Source organism: Cavia porcellus, unplaced genomic scaffold, assembly GCF_034190915.1.
Source record: "Cavia porcellus strain 051 isolate PalLab524CR breed Dunkin Hartley unplaced genomic scaffold, mCavPor4.1 scaffold_1, whole genome shotgun sequence".
Lineage (NCBI taxonomy): Eukaryota > Metazoa > Chordata > Mammalia > Rodentia > Caviidae > Cavia > Cavia porcellus.
The window spans coordinates 179,327,526-179,347,194 of NW_026947484.1; the positions used below are offsets into that span (position 1 = coordinate 179,327,526).

Sequence of the window (19,669 nt, forward strand, 5' to 3'; positions counted from 1 at the left end):
AACATCATTTATAGTAAGATTCAATTGAAAACCAAAAAATTATCTTAAATTAGGTAAATGAAACATTTAATGGTAATACAGTAATTATGATAACCAGAGATAAGAGCATCAAAAAGGTTTGTTAAAATGTAAGGGAAATAGCAGTATATATATTCGTGCGTATACTATAATTGCTATTTTATAAAATGTGTGTACATTTGAAAATTACTACATGAGAATCTGCAGAAATGAATTCTGCTAATTCAGATTGAGTTATTTTGTATGAATTTTCTATAACATGACTTTGTCTTTATAATTTTCAAAACTCTTTTAACATTGATATTCCACTTAATACTGTCCCTGTCCCATGTTACGTCCAAGGAAAAAGTAAAGAACAGATCTTCTTTTCTTTTTTTAGAGCCTAAACTCTAAAAGGCAGTTTTCCAGGTGTTCGTATTTCATTTATTGTGGACAACCAAAGGACTTGCTCTTGAGATGCCGTGTTAGGTGACAGATACTGAACCCCGGGTCTCTGGCAACAGTGACACAGACCTAGGCACTGTGGAGCTGTGTGCCCTGCAGCATGTTGGACACTGGGGGAATGACCATGTGCTTCCCTGTAAAGAACCGTGTCAGAGGCTTATCGTGGAAGCAGGAGCTGTGTGAGTCAGCTTCCAGAGTGACCATCTGCCGAGCACTAAAGCAAACTGAAGACCTCTGTTCACTGGGAGAGAGCAACTTCAGTATTGCCTGTCGGCCTGAGTCTCGTTAAGGCTTTGGCACCAGTGTATTTTACCAGAACCAGAGGGTTTGACTGTCCTGCCCTGTGCAGTCAGCTCTTGCTCCAGGCCCTTCCTACTCTCTTTCAGTTTGGGGTTGGCTATTTCCCATTGCAGCAAATGATGAAGGAATGGCCATATTTTCTTCCCTGGGATGAGGTGGAACCTGTCAATAATTTCTATTTCTTGAGAAGGCTTTTTTGTTCCCAAAGCCTGTTTTCTGGTCGTTGCTACCTGTCTCTGATTTAAGGAAGTACAGCATGCCTCTGGGATCATTTATACTTATTTCTGGGTGTTATTACCTTAGCAGTATCATTTTTATATATCCTTTAAGATGCTAGATCATATTCAGGGCACAACTGAACAGTACAGAGGTCCCTAGTAGAGAGGACAGCAGTGCTGAAATCTGACCTCTAGTTCCCTGGCAAGCTGTGTACCTGCTTTCTCTGAAGAAGAGGACCCTTGTCCCTCTCACAGAGGTGCCATCTGCTTGGCAAGCCCATACCTGGGGGACTGTGCCCTCTCCCCACCCACCCCCAGGCACTTGGGTTTGATTCTTCCAAGGTGCCGGCCTTATTAGCTAGCCTGGCTTTGACCGCCTCAGTCTTCTGCACACTCCAGAAAGTGGCTTCCTTTCCACTCCAGAGAAAGTCCCGTTCTTGCCATGTCTGTTCCCATTGCGCGGCCACAGACAGGCTTCTTACTTATGTCAGCCTGGTCACTGTGGTTCTACCGGCTGCTCCGCCCGCAGTGCAGAAGTATTGCAAACCTCGTTCCAAGTATTTCCCGTTTCCCTCTCCTTTTCAGTGATTAACTAACTTAGAATATTGCTGTGATCACCTAATGCCCCTCCTTTCTCCTTACCTTTCTTATGCATATGGTTTATTCTTTAACAATCGTGTAAGTTGTATCTTTTAAATATCTGCCTCATCTCATTGTAGTGTGAGCCCAGTGAAGACAGGGACATGTATCTCTCCTTCACAGCTGTTTTCCCAGCACCTAGAAGATGGGCACAGTGCCTGGCACATGACTGACCAGCCATGTTAGTGATTTACACACACCCATGTTTACCACTGAGAGAATAATCCTGTAAGAGTCCATGGGACAACAACAAAGCTTGTTAGTCATGTTGATGCAGCTTTGTCACATTGTCATGTTAGTTTCCCTGTAATAATTTGTCATTTTCCATAGATCACATTATTTAAAAAAACAACAGACTTGTCCTATTAATGTGTTACCATGTTATTCAACATAAGGCTTCTGTGTGGAAACTAGTTCATGGTTTTCATGGTTATCTTTTCTTTTTTAATCATTCAAGGGATCAAATCCAGGAGCATGCTACCACATACTTACTTCCTCAGCTTCTTTACAATCTTTTGTTTTGAGAGAAGGTCTCACTGAGTTGTCCAGGCAGGCCTTGGATTTTTCAGTCTTCCTGCTTCAGCCTCCTGACCCCGCCTGGCTATCATTTTTGAGTTGAACAGTACAGACTTAACTTGATCTGCAGTGTGATTTTTGAGGTGTAAGATTTTAAAATTTATACGTCTATGTGTTGTGTTTTTTTAGATAATTTCTGCTGCTGAAACACTGACATTGCATCCGTCTAGTAAAATTGCTAAAGAAAACCTGGATGTATTTTGTGAAGCTTGGGAGTCTCAAATTAGTGACATGTCTACACTGCTGAGAGAGATTAGTGATGTGTTTGAAGGAAGACGAGGTGAGAAACTGTCCACATAGTGCAATGTGTTATTTCATTTTTTCTTTATATATTATTAACTCTATTAGTATCTCTGTTAGTTTTTTAGTGTTAATCCCTGGCTGCAAAATTAATTACCTTGTTATAGCCCACCTGAATTTTTAGAATAATGTGTTTTCACAGAAAAATGATATTTTGATTTTCTTTATTATAGTATCTAAGCAATAAATTTTACTATACTGTAGTGTAAGTACATTTCTTTGAATTAACATTCTAGTTTTCCTATTGAAATTAAGTCATTTTTAAGATTTTCCCTAAATTGTTGTTTAACTTTAGTACAAGGCTCTTCTGTATTATAGAAATTCTCTGATTTAATTCTACTACTTTCATAATGAAATGAATGTAGTTATTTGGTTTTTGAATTGCTTTCCTTCTACTTGGATGAAATCTGTTTCCTTGATGACCACATAAACTTGGAGCACTGCGCGGGGCGGGTAAGTTCCTTGCTATTTCTACAGCATGTAGAACAGCACCATGCAGTGTATAGAAGAAGGCATCCTTTTTACTCTTTATTTTGTATCCACTGGGAGTTTTATTTGTTTCCCATTGTACTGTATGTCCTGTTATTTGTTTTTTAGAAATATTTTTTCTCCTCAAATGATTTGTGTTAGTGTCAAAGCATGATCTTTTTAAAAAAAAAAGTTATTAAAGTTATAACATCAAATTACATATTTATTTTTACTGAATAACATTTAAATAATTCATATTAAAATATCCATTTATGATAAATATTAATTTGCTTAAAAATCATGGAGTGATAGACTTATAGATGTAATACCACCTGTAAGTAAAATAATGTTTATGGTGCTACCACATTTATAAAGAATTCTCTGATGGTCAGTGTGAATGTTATATCATTTTGAAACTTTGAAAAGTATTCTTAGTCACAGGAATTTTGTTTTTCGTTTTTTTTTTTTTTTTTTTTTGGTGCTGGGAATTGAACTCATGACCTCATGTTTGCCAAGCAGGCACTTATACCGCTGAGCGAAACCCGCAGCCCCTAGGAATTTTTATATGAAGCAAGTTTGCACATATTGAAATGTGACATAATGGCTCCACATCTAAGGAAAAGCAGTCATCGGACCATGAAGATTGTTAGGAAGTGAAGCGAGTGACAGGGTGCCTGGTCTGGGGAAGCCAGTGCTCCTGCTAGGCCAAGCCCCTCAGACAGGGAGCCCCCCTCGCCCGGGTGTGAGTGTGAGTGACAATGTGAGTACTCTTGGCCCAGTAAAGAAGGCCTCAGGCCGAGTGGACTCGGGCTTCTGCCTGCCGTGAAAGCCCTGTGTGAGCACAGACTGAGGTTGGTGTAATTCTGGGTTCCGGGTGAGAAGGTTTCCGTGACTGTGTCTTCCTCCTGCCGGCCTCTCGTTACAGCCCTGAGCAACATTGTCTTTGCCCCTTTTGCATCCAGTGACATTGCCTGTAAAAGAGCCAGAGACTGGCTGGCTGTATTTCTGGGACATGATGCGTTCCATCACTTGCAGGCGTGGGCCAGGTACACTAGAAAGCTGTACTAGGAGGCTGGGGATTTAGCTCAGTGGCATAAGCACCTGCCTTGCAAGCAGGCAGTCGTGAGTTCCCTGGTACCGATAAAAACGAAAAAGACAAAAAAAAAAAAAAAAAAAAAAAAAGAAAAAGAAAGAAAGGTGTACTAGGAGCTGCAGCCCAGAAGGGATGTGGTTCCAAGCCTGGCCAGTGGATGCTCCTTTGCCAGGGGACCATGGGGCTTGGGCCAGGTTTCTGTCATACTACTCTGTGTGGGGTGTGTCTTCTCCCGTAAAAACAGATTGTGGCTGAATGGTCAGCACTTGTACTGACCTGTCCTCCTGGGCCAGTGGCTCACCCCTGTGAAACTGGAATAGACCCAGGTTTCTCTGCTTGTCTCAGTCCCTTGACCGAGGGCCTGAGGTGCCGTTTTCTTTGTGTCTGGGATCCTCACTCTGTGTAAGCCTGGCAGTTTTATCTGGTTTTTCTTTTGGTCTGTCTTTCCTCTTTTATTTTTATTTTCCCTATTAAGAAAGCCATCCCTAGAGCTGGGGATACAGCTCAGTGGCACAGCACCTGCCTGGCAAGTGTGAGGTTGTGAGTTGGATCCCTAGTGTCCTCCCCACCCAAAAAAAAGCAAGCCGCAAGCCACCTTTAACAGTTATTCCTTCCCTTAATCCTGGAACAATTTCTGAGTAGCAATTAGAGTAGTGAACGGAGGCTGAGAAGCTTGAGGAAGAGGCAAACCCAAGTTCTGTTGCCCTCAAGGTGTTGCTTCCTCGTGCTCGGATTTGAGTAATCATCTCATGCTGAAGGACAGAATCGGGGAGAATTTGAAAACCAACCTCTAAAACAAGATTGCCTGGTTCTGATTCTGCCCTGCTCACTCTTAATTTAATGTCTCTGTCTTCAGTTTTATGTCTGTAATTCAGGGCTGATAATGATATAACTGCCTCATACAGTGGGTGTGAAGATTTAGAAATCATTCCTAGTAAGTTCTGAGTAATTCCTAGTGATTCCTAGTAAGTTGTTATTTCTGTTCTCATCAGTATCCCGACCACAGTTATTCTTACAGTAAGGCTAAATAAATAGCTTACGAGGAATCACCAGGTCCGGTTTTCCCCTTCATCATTACCTCTCCCAGTCTCTGATGTTCCTCTCCTATGTCTTTTCACTTTCTGGGGCTTTGAGAATAGCTCATCCGGCCCCACACAGAAAAGTGTATCCTCCACCCCGCCACTGTTTGCACACCTTAGGGATTGAATCCAAGGCCTTCACACTGAGCTACATCTCCAGACCTTTTTTTGAGATAGACTTGCTACCTGCTGCGTTGCTCGGGCTGGCCTCAACTTGTGATCCCAGCCTCCTAGAGTGCTGGGATTAGAAGCAGGTCCTTTCACTCCTGGCTATAGAAAATCTCTTGACTGCCCTCACCCTTGTTTGTCTGTACAAAGCAAGCTCAAAGTTTTTCCAGGGGAGAATTGACCCTTTGAAAGATTTCTCTCATTGGACATTTGATGCCACATTAGTTCCATCATTGCTTTTTTCTGAGTTGTCTTTCTCCTACTAAGATTAGCCTCTATAAAAAAGGAAGAGGTTGAGTGAAAAAAACCAACAAAACAAAACCTGCAAGCTGCTAGTGCTGTGTGGGTAATATTATAGGATGATCATTCAGAAGTCTGCTAGCATAATGACACAGCCATACAAATACTAGTAAGTGCCATGTACTGAGGGCCTACTATGTGCAGGTCCTTCGTAAGTGCTAGATGTGGATTGTCTATTTAATCCTCTCAGCAACCTGGATGCAGGTTATATTTCCAACTGTATGTGAGGTTTGAAGAAGTTTACGTCAGTGGCTCCCCCTGAGTAACCTGGAGACAGCAGTGGGAGTTACTGAATTTGAGTGATGCCAACATTGAAATTTATCAGCCGCTTACTCTCTTAACCCAGCCCTAAGTGTTCTGATGAGAGTGAACCAGTTCTATAAAAAACGCTTGTAACTGCAGCTCCCAGTTTTGAGTTTTTCTCTTTTTTTGTCGAAGTTCCAGAAATGACTGGAAGATCTCAGTTCTAGGCATTTCAAAAGGTGTCGCCCAAGGAACAAGCAACTGAGAGCCAGGAGACTTCTTCTGTTAGCTGGGAATGGAGCTGGCTAAATTACACGAGTTAACTGGCTATCATAACCTATTGCAACTGAGGTCTGGGCACATTGGCTGGTCCTTTAAATTTCAGTTTTTTATGAAATCATTTGTCATGATGCTTACAGTATAATAAATGATAACATGTTTTATTTTTGTTTTTACCATCTTGTGGCCTTGAACCAAGTCCTTTAACTTCTGTCCCTCAGTTCCCATCTGTAAAACAAGGGTGTCAGACTAGGTCAGAGTAGGCAACTGTACATGGTGCTGAGGTTCCTAATTCTTGCTCCATGACAGTAGCTGTTGACTGGTCTTGATCTTTTCCTTTTCCTCGGAACTCACACTTGGACTTCTTACTCTTCCTCAGCATGGGGTCTGCCATTCACTATGGATAGACTAGAATCGAAACTACATGGCTGTATATGGTCACTGACCATATACACTGTGTATGGCTGTTTATGGTTTCTTCTACTTGTAACCTGGATGGGAACAGAGAACAAAACAAGTATTTAAAAGAGGACCACAGGGATTGGAACTGCCAAGCAATAAATATTACGAGGTAGATGGCAATGGTAGCAAACCCGATTATAGCTCTCTTTTCTTTGTGTTATGTTCTAGTTTAACTCTGTTGTATCTTAGAGATATTACAGACCCAAACGGTTGATTTTCACCCCTCTCTCCTTTTGGAGAGTGGATGTGAAGAGTTGAGGGTCCTGAGCACTGTAGGGGATCACAGTGTTTCCCAGTATAAGATTATTTAAATTCTTAACCTAAACATCACAGACTAGTGTTAAAAAAGCATCTGTCATCTACTGTAACCTGGCTGTTCATGATCTGGACACCAGAAATGCTATAAATGAGGCAGGGATGAAGTGGGCTTTGCCCTCCGCTTCCTTTTCTTAGCTATTTGTGTTTCATGCCCTGTGTCAGTTCATAGCCCAAACAATCTGTTATGTGCTTCCTCACCTTCCTTTCTGGTTTACTGAAGTTGTCCTCTTCCTTGACTGAGAACGCATTATAAGGTTAGCTGTAAATGACTTGGTTGGGTACGTGCAGAAAAGGAAGAAGCACCGATGCTGGTACTGGTTTTAAAAAGTCTCTGGCTTTGACAGAGGTAGACTTCCGTAAAAGGTGCTCTGAGTGCGAAGCCAATTGTAAGTGGAAGTCCATGTCAGTGAGACATTTATTTTTCTCCCTGTATGTTGGAGAGACTGGCCATCAGAGAAGTGGTGTTTAGGCATCATGTTTGTCACCAAGTCAGTTTATTTCTCAACCACGTATAGTTATAGGCTAAATCACCAATATAGTGTACTAACTTTCCCATTTAATATTTTAAAAGTAAATGTAAATAATAGAAAAAGTTAAACTATATATGTTATTTGTAGGAGAGAAGTATGGCTACCTTTCACTGCCAAAGCCAATGGTAAGTAGAATTTTGTACATTTCAGAATGTTTGGATATGTGTGTGTGTGTGTGTGTGTGTGTGTGTGTGTGTGTATGAATTCAAAATTTAAATTATGCTTTTTTTTTTCATGAGAATTGATTGATTTTTAAGACAGGGTCTTGTTATGTTGAACTCACTGTGTAGCCCAGGCTGGCCTTGAACTTGCAGTAGTCTTCTAGCCTGCCAAGTGCTGGGATTATATGCATGTTCCCCCATGGCCAACAGATCATGCTCCACTGCCTGTTATTCCTACCCTTCCTCCACTACAAATACGGTTAGGCTCTTAACATGTTCACGATGGGGCCAGGAGAGAGAATTGGTTGTGATGGTGGTGATCGTGTCAGGAGAGAGGACCGGTGATGAGGGATGGGAATATGGACAGGATGGTATTTTTGTTATTTTTATTTTTAATTGTGTAAATCATTAGTATTAAACTGCAAAAGTTTTTTGTGGCATTGTTTGGAAGACAGTTTCTCTGTATTAAACCACCTCAAAATAGTTCAAAAGTATGGAAAGAAGTTTATTTTGTGCTTACGTCCAACTTAACCCCAACAAGATCGCATCATAGCTAATATCCTACTGAGTTTAAGCATATGAGGATAAGAGACTTTTGCAAGTGCTGTGACTTAGAGCTAGTAAAAAAAAAAAAAAATGTTTCCTTTGAGATAGCTCTTGCCATGTAGTCCGGGCTGGCCTTCACCTTGAGATCGTCCTGCCTCAGCCTCCTGAGTGTTGGGATTATAGGCATGTGCCACCATTCAGTTCCCAAAATTATTTTTTGAAGAAAAGAAAAAATATCAGAGTTCTTAAGTGGTTCAGTAGAACAAAGATTTTATTGGATTTCTGTCTTTTAAATTTTTAATTAACAATTCAGAATCATGAACCATTCCTTTCGTTGGGCATCTAACTATATTCCTAAAACATTGTAGTTATCTTTGGGAAGCAGATTTGGGGCTGGTGCTATTTGAGATGCTCAGTATTAGCTTTACATAACCAACACTGATGCATCTGGGCTGCATTCCAAAATAGTGTCCACTAGAGGGCAGGAAGCTTGGTCATGTCATTAAGACCCTTTGCCTGTTGCGGCAGTCTGCTTTCATTAAAAACCTCAATATCACCGATTTGTAAAATTTAAAGTAAAAATAATGAAAGTACAACTAATCTTAAAGGATAAGAATAAAATTCTAAATAAAACAAACCCTTAAAACCTTGAGACTGTCCATAAATTTCTCGACTGCGTTATTAGTTGCATTACCAAACCAAGGAGAGAGATAAGGACAATGCAGTGGTCCAGGAGGAGCCAGGGACACACCTCACTTTTCACGCCCATTTATCTCCTCAGGAGCCGGGAGAGGGCTTGTGTCTGTGTGGTGTGTATATAACTACTGTTTCTTTCTATATACTTACATTCTGTCCTTTTGCTTCACCCATTACTTTGACAGTAAATATCATTTTAAAAAAATCTTTAGTTTAGATCAATGAGCTGATCTAAACTGTGGGATAGGCAAAGGGAAAAGCTGAGGCAGTTTTGTGTTGCAGTGAACCTGGTGACAGAATATCTGGTCAGAAGTAACAATCATTGGTATAGGTTATAATACGGGAAACAAAATAGGGCTGAGGCAGACAGACACACACATACACACACGGGCATGTGTCACTTAACAATGAGGACTTGTTCTGAGAAACGCTTATTAATAGATTTTAGAGTACACTTAGATGGACTAAGACGGCTAGGTAGTACAGTCTAGGAGAGCACCATTGTGTATGTAGTCTGTTGGTGGCCAGATGTTTTGTGGTATCTGACGCCACACACGTGCACACACAGATGGCCCTCGCTTAGAACTGTTGCACTTTACAGTGGTGCGAAAACAATAATTTGATAGAAATCGCACTTTGAGTTTTGAATTTTGATCTGTTCCCAAGCTTGCTTACAGGTCCTTTCTCATGGTGCTGGGCAGGTGCGGTGAAGCCGCAACCCCAGCCTTGTGGTCTGGAGGGAAAATAACTGATCATCTACAGTGTACTGTATGGAGGAGCTGTAATGGTCCATGGGTTAGGGTGTTCAGTTCAGCTTTGGCTTTGACAGTTTCAGTGTATGAAAGGTTTATCAGTATATAAGCCATTGTAAGTTGAGGAGCGTCTGTGTATATATCTCAGAGATACTGGTAATGGTGTTTCTCTTAAGCTAGATAAGCACATGAGTGTTTTGTTTTATTGTAATTTACACCTGTGTGCTTGAATGGGACTACAAACCTGATTTATGTTTTTACCCCTGTTTCTATTTTGAAAAATGACTTTTCTGTCTGCTGGCCACTCTTTGTCTCTGGCTCTTCTAAGAATTCCTGGCTCTACTATGGTAGCTTCCACTGGCTCTCAGACTTGGAGGGATGCTCCATGTGGGCTATCATCCCCAGAGCACCTTTAAATATATTTTCAAAGAAATACTGCTTTTGGTAGTGGTAGGATCTCTCCTAGTACTGTCTTCTTCAAGTAAATTATCCGTGGACTAGGCTGATAACCTAATTAGTACAAATTTATATGTTGAGTTCCAAATAGTTTATATAAAAACAGGTTTATATGTTCTGAGTTCCAAGTAGTTTATATAAAAACAAACTTGCTTTCCAAAAATAGGAAACCATTGAACATTGGTTCACATATTAAACCTTAAATTCTCTTATAATTTCTTTACAATGTGAGTTGCAGGATTAGCAACAATGATGTCAATCAAAGTGAGGTGTTTACAAGTTATGCTTTCTGTAACTGTAGAATTCCCTTATATTTAAATACACTGCCTTCTAAGATACTGCAATCTTTTTATTGTCACAGAAGAACAACGTAAACAAGTCACTGAAGCCGGACAAGCCTGACTCTGAGGTAAGACTTCTTCCTTTCTGATCCTCTTACATCTAATCTTCTGTTCACCTCAGTCACAAGAAGGTGTGAATGTGATGTACATTTGTAGGAGCAAGCCAAGATAGCAAAGCTTGGACTGAAGCTGGGCTTGCTTACTTCTGATGCCGACTGTGAGCTCGAGAAGTGGGAAGATCAGGAGAATGAGATTGTCCGACACGGACGGAACATGTCCCGGCTGGCCTATTCTCTGTATTTATTTACCAGGTAAAGCTGTTTCCTTTTGATTTTTATAATCACTATCACAGTATGCAATAAAAGACAAAGTGCTGTGTTAAATCATTGATGGGTTAATGCCAGTGCATATATGTAAAAAAAAAAAAACAAGAAGTAGTTATGATAATTCAGCAGATGCAGAAAGAAGATACATTTAATTAAGTTAGGTTTAAGAGGGCTCCTTTTCTAGGTCTGTGCACCACTCTTTCCATAATCGTGAAATAATTTTAGATTATGCTTTTGTCATTGTGCACATTGGTGTGTCTTAGCCAGCATCAGTATGTTTGGAGAACATGCCTTTTATTTTCTTTTTTCATTTTTTTTTTCAGAACTAGGGAGTCAACCCAGAGGTGTTCTACCACTAAGCTACACTTAGTTTCAACACTTTTTCTTAAAAAAATCTATTTCTTTATGTAGTCTAGGGTACCCTTGAACTTGGTATATAGCCCAGGCAACCCTCAAACTTAACAATTCTCTGCCTCAGCCTGTGATTCTGGGACCACCACACTCTACATCATCAGCTCTTCTTATTGTTTGAGATAGTCTCACTAAGTTGTCAAGCTAGCCTTGAACTTGTGATATTCCTGCCTCAGCCTCCTGAGTAACTGGGATTATAGGTGTGTACTATCACACCTGATTGGGCATGCCTTTTATAACTTTTAGAGTGATTGATTAAACATACACCAATGAATGGAGCTATGAGGCCTACCTCTATAGGTTGCCAAATTTCTGTGAGCAGCATTCATTTATGGAGATAAGAACTTTCCAAATGTTATCTTTCTTTTTTCTGTTCTCTGTCATAGTACAAGGCTCTTAATTAAAGTCCCCCCCACCCCGACGTTTTTTTTTTTTTTTTTAAACAGAATGTTGCCATATAACCCAGGTCAGCCTTAAACTCACTATGTAGCCCAGGCTGGTTTCAAACTCATGGTGGTCCCCCTGCCTCAGCCTCCGGAGTGCTGGGATTATATGCATGTACCACCATACCCAGCTTAAATGTCTCACTGAAGTTAGAATTGATCAGATTCCGTAGTCTTTCATGACTATAATCTATACACATTGTACAGTAATTCCACTTAACTAAAATGTTGTGTTTAATGATCAGTTCTAGAGTTTTATTAAGAAGCAAGTGAAGGGGCTGGGGATTTAGCTCAGCGTCATAAGTGCCTGCCTTGCAAGCAGGCAGTCGTGGGTTTGATCCCTGGTACCAATAAAAAGGAAAAAGACAAAAAAAAAAAAAAAAAAAAAAAAAAAAAGAAGCAAGTGAAAATTTTTCATTTACTTTCTGCAATCTGTCTTTTTGTTTTTTTGAAACCTGGAAGACAACCGATACCTACTTTTGATGGTTTCTGGTTAACCCTTCTCCTACTCATTTTTTTGAAAGATTAATAAAACTGGTACTGTAGAATGTAGTTTATATCCACAGGCAAAGTAGGTTTTTAAAAATGAGCTCTAGACTTAATGTTATGTTTGCTGGGCACGTGGTGCATGCATGTACTCCCAGAACTCTGGGAGGCTAAGGCAGAAAGATTGCAAGTTCAAACCCAGTCGGGGCAACAACCTAGTGATTTAGTGAGACCCTGTCTTAAAATTAAAATAAAAAGGGCTAGAGATGTAGCTTGGTGTTGAAGGCTCTGGGTTCCATCTGCAAAACTGCAAATGAAACCAAGACATCTTACCTCGCAGAGGCAGAATGTCTATAAACATGTTGGAAGAGCAAGTATCTCTCAAGGCAGCTGTCTTAGTTACTTTGTGCTCGTGGCTGAGACAAAATACCTGATGCCCAAAGTTGGGAAAGAAAAGGTTTATTTCTTACAGTTTTTGGAGGTTTCAATCCACACTCAGTTGGCTCCAAGGCAGGCTGGCATGGCTGGGCCGCAGTTCATGGTGGGTGCAAACAGCAAGCAGGAATCAGCAAAGAGCAAGACACACCTTCTTCCTGCCATTACATCACATCCTGGCTCCACCCCTTTGTGGGTGGAGCACTGACACCATCAATCCAAGCACTAGACAATGACGGAATAACAAATGCACGATTCAAACTCATGAGGCCTGGGGGCCATATGGGGGCCATAAACCATGATAGCAGCTTTACTTCCAAATGGAAATGGGGAAAAGAAAGAACTGCAATATCGATATTATTTTTGCGAAGTTGTCAGGAAGAGTGAAAAGATGAGCATCTACTCTTTTGGTGGGAGGAAGAAGTAAGGCAGTGGAGGAGTGATGAGGATGTTAGATTTGTGGAGATTCCCTCAGAAGGAAGACTGGGGGCAGGGAAGGTGCATTTCCTAGCTAAGAAACTTCATTTTCCAGGTAGATAATAATGTTTCTGGAGGGAGAAGGCACAAATGATACAAGTTCATAATACTGTTGCTCTTTACCTATCATTTGTTAATGCCTTATCATTTAGATTAAACCTCTTTGTTGGTTCCCTTTTGGCTCTTATATCATCTTTATCAAAGTTCTCCTGTGATTGAGTCTTCCCAGCTTGACTGTTGGCTTCTTTTCCTTGTGGATTCTTCTTTAAAACCTGATGGCTCAAGTCTACAAAAGGACACAAAATGTAACTCTTGTACGCACAATAAATTTCAACAGACTACTGAAATAACAAAAATGCCAACTTTTGGACTAATTGGCATGAAAATGATGCTTTAAAAAAGTTTTTAACTAATAAAAACTGGAAAAAATACATTAACTTAATGAATTTAGTTTGATATGTAAAAATCTTCCCCAAGGTTTCATCAGCATTTCTTTTAAGACTATCACTGCCTGTTTGACACATTCTCGGCAGCTTGGACCACTGGTAGTATATGCATGACTGTCCCATCTGGCAGCTCATGTCATAGACGGGACTGTCCCATGCTGCCCAGTGGCACAGTCGTGCACATACTACTCCTGGTCCACACATTGAGTTGCCTGGCAACGTGACATACAGATTACAGCCCGATAGAACATATTAATTAGTTTTTATTTCAGAGTATTTCAGGATGAGATGCTCAGCGTTTTTTGTTTCAAAGTCAGAATAAACAGTAGAGTTTGGTAAAGGATATGGTACTTCCCATCAAGGTTAAGGTCCATGATGGGTAGGGATTACAAGAGCTCTGTGGGTTAAGACTTGTTCTAAAATATGGTTAGTGGCTAGAAATGATGACTTGGCAAGGAAGGGGAATTTTCTGTACTAAATGAATACCTAGTATCATGTAGGCAAATCCTGGTCCTGTAATTACCTCCTGTGGTAAATACTCCGGTTGGTGTTTTTTTTTTATTTTTTCAGATTGGTTTTTTAATTTTGTATCCACATGGTTTATACACCTGTTTCCCCTATCTTTCCATTTTCCTTTAAAAGGTGTGATTCACCAACCTCATCTAGGTACTTATTTCTAAGACCAGCTGTTGGCCTTCCCATATCCAGCTTCCTGGGCAATTCTATAGCCCTTCTTTAGGCTACTGCTTACACTCACTGTAATAAGTTACATGATTTCTCAATAATTTATATGTAATAAGTCATATTTATTGATAATTTACGTTTTTAGGATTCTTTAGTACTTTATAGTTTAAAAAATACTAGGCCTAACCAGGACCTTACAGGACTTTTTTTTTTTTTTTATCGGTACCAGGGATCAAATTCATGACCACGCGCTTGTGAGGCAGGCACTTATGCCACTGAACTAAATCCCAGCCCATACAGGACTTTTTTTTCCTCTGTTGCTCTAGTAAGGCTTGAATCAACGGCATTACCTATATAAGGCCAGTGCAGTACCACTGAGCTGCTGAGTCCATCCTGTTAGGTTTTAAAGTGGATTTTGCTTCATGATTTCATTTGATCCTCTGTTTAACAGAGAACAGTAGTGATTTTTTCAAATTTCATAGCTATTAAGTGGCAGAGCTGATTGCTGCTAGAGTGCAGATTTGATTTATGCTCAGTCCACTGCTCTTTTGAGGAGGGGGGCAAGGCAGGATACTGGGGACTGAACCAGGATCTTACATTTGCTACGCTACTGCTGAGCCACATCTCTAACTGCCACTGTTCCCCTTAATGCATTTATTCTTTTTCTTATAATTCACTTTTCATTTTTTAGATCTCTGAATTCTTACTGGTTTATAATTTGATATTTTCAATCTCTTGATGAGACTGGTAACACAAGTATTATTATGACTGTTTTCTACAGGGAAAATTAAAGGTTAAGTAATGTGTCTCATCAAAGCTGGACTGGGTTTCTGCTAGAGTTGAAATTACAAGTAAAAGTGAGAATTTCCTGATTTTTGCTTTGATCCTGTTTCCATTATGTAATAACAGCCTTTTGGTTAAGATATCTCATATATTTCATTCATGGAGCAAAATGAAAAAAAAAAGTAAAAAGGACAAATAGAACTTAAAATTAACTTGTCAGTTTTAAGTTTGCTACATAATAAAATTAACAAATACGATGTTCACTGGGGAGAAGAGTACCCTAAAATGTAATAAATATTAGTCACTTTTAAATAAATTCACAAAAGTTTTTTTTTAAAGTCAGTATGAGTCTGTGCATTTTATCCTTCAAAATTTGTGAACTCTTACTACACAAAATGTTTTGAAATTTAATATATATTTCTTAAATTTAATATGATACAACCAATATCCTGGCAATAACTTTTTTTACTTTCTTAAAAATTCATTCTATTTTAGGGGAGAGGGGCCGCTGAAAACTTCCCAGGATTTAATTCATCACCTAGAGGTATGCTTTACTTTCTGTTTATGCTGCTGCTCTACTTCTGAGCAAAAAGTGAATTTTAGGTGGCTTTTTAAATGACTTCCTATGTCATGTGGCTATGTTTGCAGCAGTGAGTGGTAGAAAAGTAGAGGTTTGCTGTAACATTTTGTGGAGCTTTCTTGCTTATCAGAAAGAAACATAAGTGTAATGGGGATGAAGTTGAATGTACTTTATTGATAGTAGTTGCAATACCTGTGAGCCAATACAATCCCTTGTACCTTCCAAAGGTCTGGAAAGACTTTTGACTTGTCAATATTGAATTGGATGAGTGATAGTGATTAAATGAGATAATGAATAGGAAAGCTTCTGTCACGGGCTGAAGACCAGTAGAGGTTATTTTTGCCTGTTAGTGACCTCTCCCTCCATATTTATGCTGCTTTGGGCATTTATGGAGATAGATGTTAGCCCTTTTCTTTGTCCTGCATCTAATGGAACCCCACATACACCTCCCTCCAGGTAATGTCTTAAGATTGGCAAGGTTGCAAAACTCTATTCATGTCTCTTCTCTCCCTGTGAGCCTGTTTGCTGAGAGTATTCCTGCATTTGAAAGTTGAAATTTTTATCACTTTGTAATTGTAATTCCTGTATGGTTTCCTTTGGTGCTTCTGTGTACTTCTACCCTAACTTCTTCAGGAAAAGTTTCAGGTTAAAGAAATGATTGTCAACATAGAAGAAATGCAGAAAATATTTCTTCTGAAAGTAGACTATAAAAGAGCTATTTTCCTTAAAGCAGTTGAATTGAAATCTGGGATTCATTCTTCTGAGTTTGGTCTATGTCTGTTCCAGGTGTGTACTACTCACCTTTTCCTGGAGGAGTGGATTCATTAAACCAGTTGGTTGTTCCCAACTGTGATGACCATAAAATGGCATCTTTTTCATTCAAAAAATTTTTACTGAACTTGTACTTTTTGCTAAATAGGAGCTCTGTGGAAAAGAGAACTAAGCAAAGCTCAGTTCCCGTGAAGCTTATATTGTAGTGGGAAGAGACAGTACAAAATATCTAATGCACAGATGTAGGTTCTTGAAGATAAAATCACACACGATAAGAATACGATGGTAACAAAGGAGTAGTCAGAAGACTTCTCTAAGGATGCGACATTAGAATAGAGACATCAGTGAAGCAAGAGACTGAGCAAGAGATGGGTGAGAGGGGGTACAGTACTTCAGAAAGGACAGATACAAAGGCCCTGGCATCTAAGGGTAGGCTAAATGAAACAGAAAAATAAGGAAGCAACTGTAGGTAAGTGGAGCAGGCCAGAGGAAAATGACAACTCTGTAGGCCAGGGAAGGTTTCTTCCAGTCATGACGGTGTAAGTGCATGGTGGGTTCTGAGAAGCAGTGACTGATTTTTCTTACGTTCTGTAGGGTTTCAGACTGGACCACTTGGTAAAGGATGGTCCCATTTGCTGAGAAAAGGAACCCAGAACTTGGAGAACATAACATTTAGAGGATGGAAAGATTTAGAGTATTTTGTTTTGCTCATATTGACTCCAAAGGGCAAGTAGAACACACAAGACTTATGTTGAAATGGAGACATGGGAGTTACCAGGTGTTTGTTTTATAGTACTGGAAATCAAATCCAGAGGCACTCTGCTAGTGAATTACACACACAGCCCTTTTTTATTTTATTTATTTATTTATTGGCTTTTTGAGACAGGATCTCACTATGCAGTTTATGCTGGCCTTAAACTCACATTGTAGTCATCTGGTCTCGAACTCACAAACATCCTCTAGCCTCAGCCTCCTGAGTGCTGAGATTACAGGTGTGTGCCACCATGCCGGGCCTTTTTTATTTTTTGAGGCAAGAGTCTTAAGATGTCCAGGATGGTTTTGAAATTGAAATTGCTATCCTCTTGCCTCAGCCTCCTGAGTAGTTAGGATTGCAATTGTGCATCACTGAGCCTGATGGGATTTACTCGTTTTAAGGCTCTCTTAAAACATATGGTACTCCATGAGACAGACATGGATCCTACACCCAAGGGCCTAAAAAGGAAGAGAACATATATGCAAAACAGCCAGTGGTAATGTGGAACGATGGGGACACATGGGAAAGTAAATATTCCACCTTGGCTAGAATCCAGATGTAAAGCTCATTGATTTCCCTTGCAAACAACAGGGAAATATGCAAGCCTGATCTTAAAAATGTTTGTATCCAATAACAGCAAAGTGTTAAGGCTGGTGAAAAAAGGGTAAAAACCTGAAATATTGCTTCCTTCTTCATACTCCTTATTTAGCCTATTATCAAAACATGTTTTTTTCATAAATCACTCCCAGACTTGCCTTGTTCTCTTCCTTATTATGGTTACCACCTAATGCTAAGACCCTTCATCCCTTTAACCTGGTGATGTTGCTCTAAAATATTCTACATTTCATTCTAACATCTGAAATATTCCTATTTTCTGTCTAGTCTATTTTTCACTACTTTTTATCATCCTTGTTCTTTTCACTAAATTGTAAAATGCATGGTAGCCCGTCAATCTGGGACAACAAAAAGCAAACCAGATTGTTCCTCTCAAACTAGCTGGCTGTAGAATGCTTGTAGGTGACAAATTTAATCTTGTCTAGGTGGAAGCAGCAGTTCTCAACTTTATCTCATGCTCCGAGATTTATCACCTTTTTAAAATTGGAGATTATGAGATGAGCTCAGGATTCCTCCAGAAACCCAGGTAGAATTTGTATGGTTGAATGTCACATACTAAGTATTGATGTTAGAGGTGTCCTCACACACAGAGGAAGGTTTCCAGGGACTGACTCTGTACTAGGTCATAGAAAGACTCCTGAATCCAGTAAACCTTTCTGTTTTCCTGGGCACAGCAAAAACATTAGGAATTCTATGATACATTATTTAAAAATGTCTATTATATTTTTAGAACAATATAAAAATTATTTGTGAGTGTATTTCTGAATACCTACCCATAAGACACCAACATAAGATAGTGATGCTCTCCCTTTCTACCAGGCTTTTGCTGCAGAAGGATTAAAGCTTACTTCAAGTGTGCAAGTCTTTTCCAAACAGGTAACATATGTCACCTGCCTGGTGCTGGTGGGGAATGTTATGTCTACATATTATCATATTAATATATTTTTAAGATAGATATTTACAACTAAAAGATGGAGTTTTGTGAAGTTTTTGTAACTTCCTCAATTACATTTCAGCTGAAAGATGATGACAAGCTTATGCTTCTCCTGGAAATAAACAAGCTAATTCCTCTATGCCACCAGCTCCAGACAGTAACTAAAACATCTTTGCAGAATAAAGTATTTCTAAAGGTAAAAGAGAGGGTGGGTTATTCAGGTAGGCATGTGAACTAGCAGACCTCTGTCCTTATCAGATTAGCTCCAGTTGCTTTTTCAGGGGAAGTATTCACCCTGAAGGATAATTTATTTTTCTTGTTTACATTTTTTGTTCTTTTTCCTTTTTTTTATCGGTACCAGGGATCAAACTCACGACCGCCTGCTTCCAAGGCAGGTGCTTATGCCGCTGAGCTAAATCCCCAGCCCCGATAATTTATTTTTCATGCCTTAAGTGATAGAATCATTTATTGTCTGCTTTATAATCGACTGCAGAGAACAGCAGGTACACCAAACCGAATTAGCTTTTTGGACACAGAGTAATTCCAAAGCACTGAGCAGCTACCCTGAAGTCCTTGAGGCTTCCACCTGTCTGGCCACAAACATCTCCATCTGGGCTTCCAATTTACCTAAGAAAATGTGCAGAATGTAAGGAACTGCAGAGTAGGAGTTTCACAGCCACTATTTGGACTGTTTCGAGAAAATTCTAAACAGCCTGAAGCAGAACAGGTGTTTTCCTACCCATTCTTCCCAGTGTTCCATGAAACCTGTAAGATAGCCAGGCAGTGTCCTGTCCCGTCCCGTCCCTGTGTTCTGTCTGGGGTTAAGGTCATCTCATGTGCCTAAGTCTTTACCTTTGACCATCTCTGAGTGCCATGATGGAAAAATGAAATCATTTTAAAACTGAATAAATGGTGAAGTGTGTTAAAGTGCCACATTTAGTGTGTGATTCGCATGCTTTCCGCTGTTGTAGGTTGATAAGTGTATTACAAAGACACGCTCTATGATGGCACTGTTGGTCCAGCTGCTCTCACTTTGTTATAAGCTGCTGAAGAAGGTGAGGTAGTTTTTCTATTTTAAATTCATTTTTTATTAGTGTAAGGAAAAATATTTACTGATCATGTGTCTTTTTCTTCAAA

General features: G+C 39.7%; 1 protein-coding gene across 3 annotated transcripts in view; it reads left to right on the plus strand.

Moving 5' to 3' along the window:
• Positions 1-19,669, plus strand: part of Ctnnal1 (catenin alpha like 1) — a 62,159-nt gene that overhangs the window by 41,573 nt on the left and 917 nt on the right. For all 3 annotated transcript variants that reach the window (XM_063261161.1, XM_063261169.1, XM_063261153.1), the window contains 8 exons: positions 2,325-2,475; positions 7,523-7,560; positions 10,408-10,455; positions 10,544-10,698; positions 15,374-15,422; positions 18,418-18,474; positions 18,615-18,728; positions 19,504-19,587. In XM_063261161.1, coding sequence (XP_063117231.1) covers positions 2,325-2,475; positions 7,523-7,560; positions 10,408-10,455; positions 10,544-10,698; positions 15,374-15,422; positions 18,418-18,474; positions 18,615-18,728; positions 19,504-19,587 — 696 coding nt within the window. The remainder of the gene's footprint in view (positions 1-2,324; positions 2,476-7,522; positions 7,561-10,407; positions 10,456-10,543; positions 10,699-15,373; positions 15,423-18,417; positions 18,475-18,614; positions 18,729-19,503; positions 19,588-19,669) is intronic.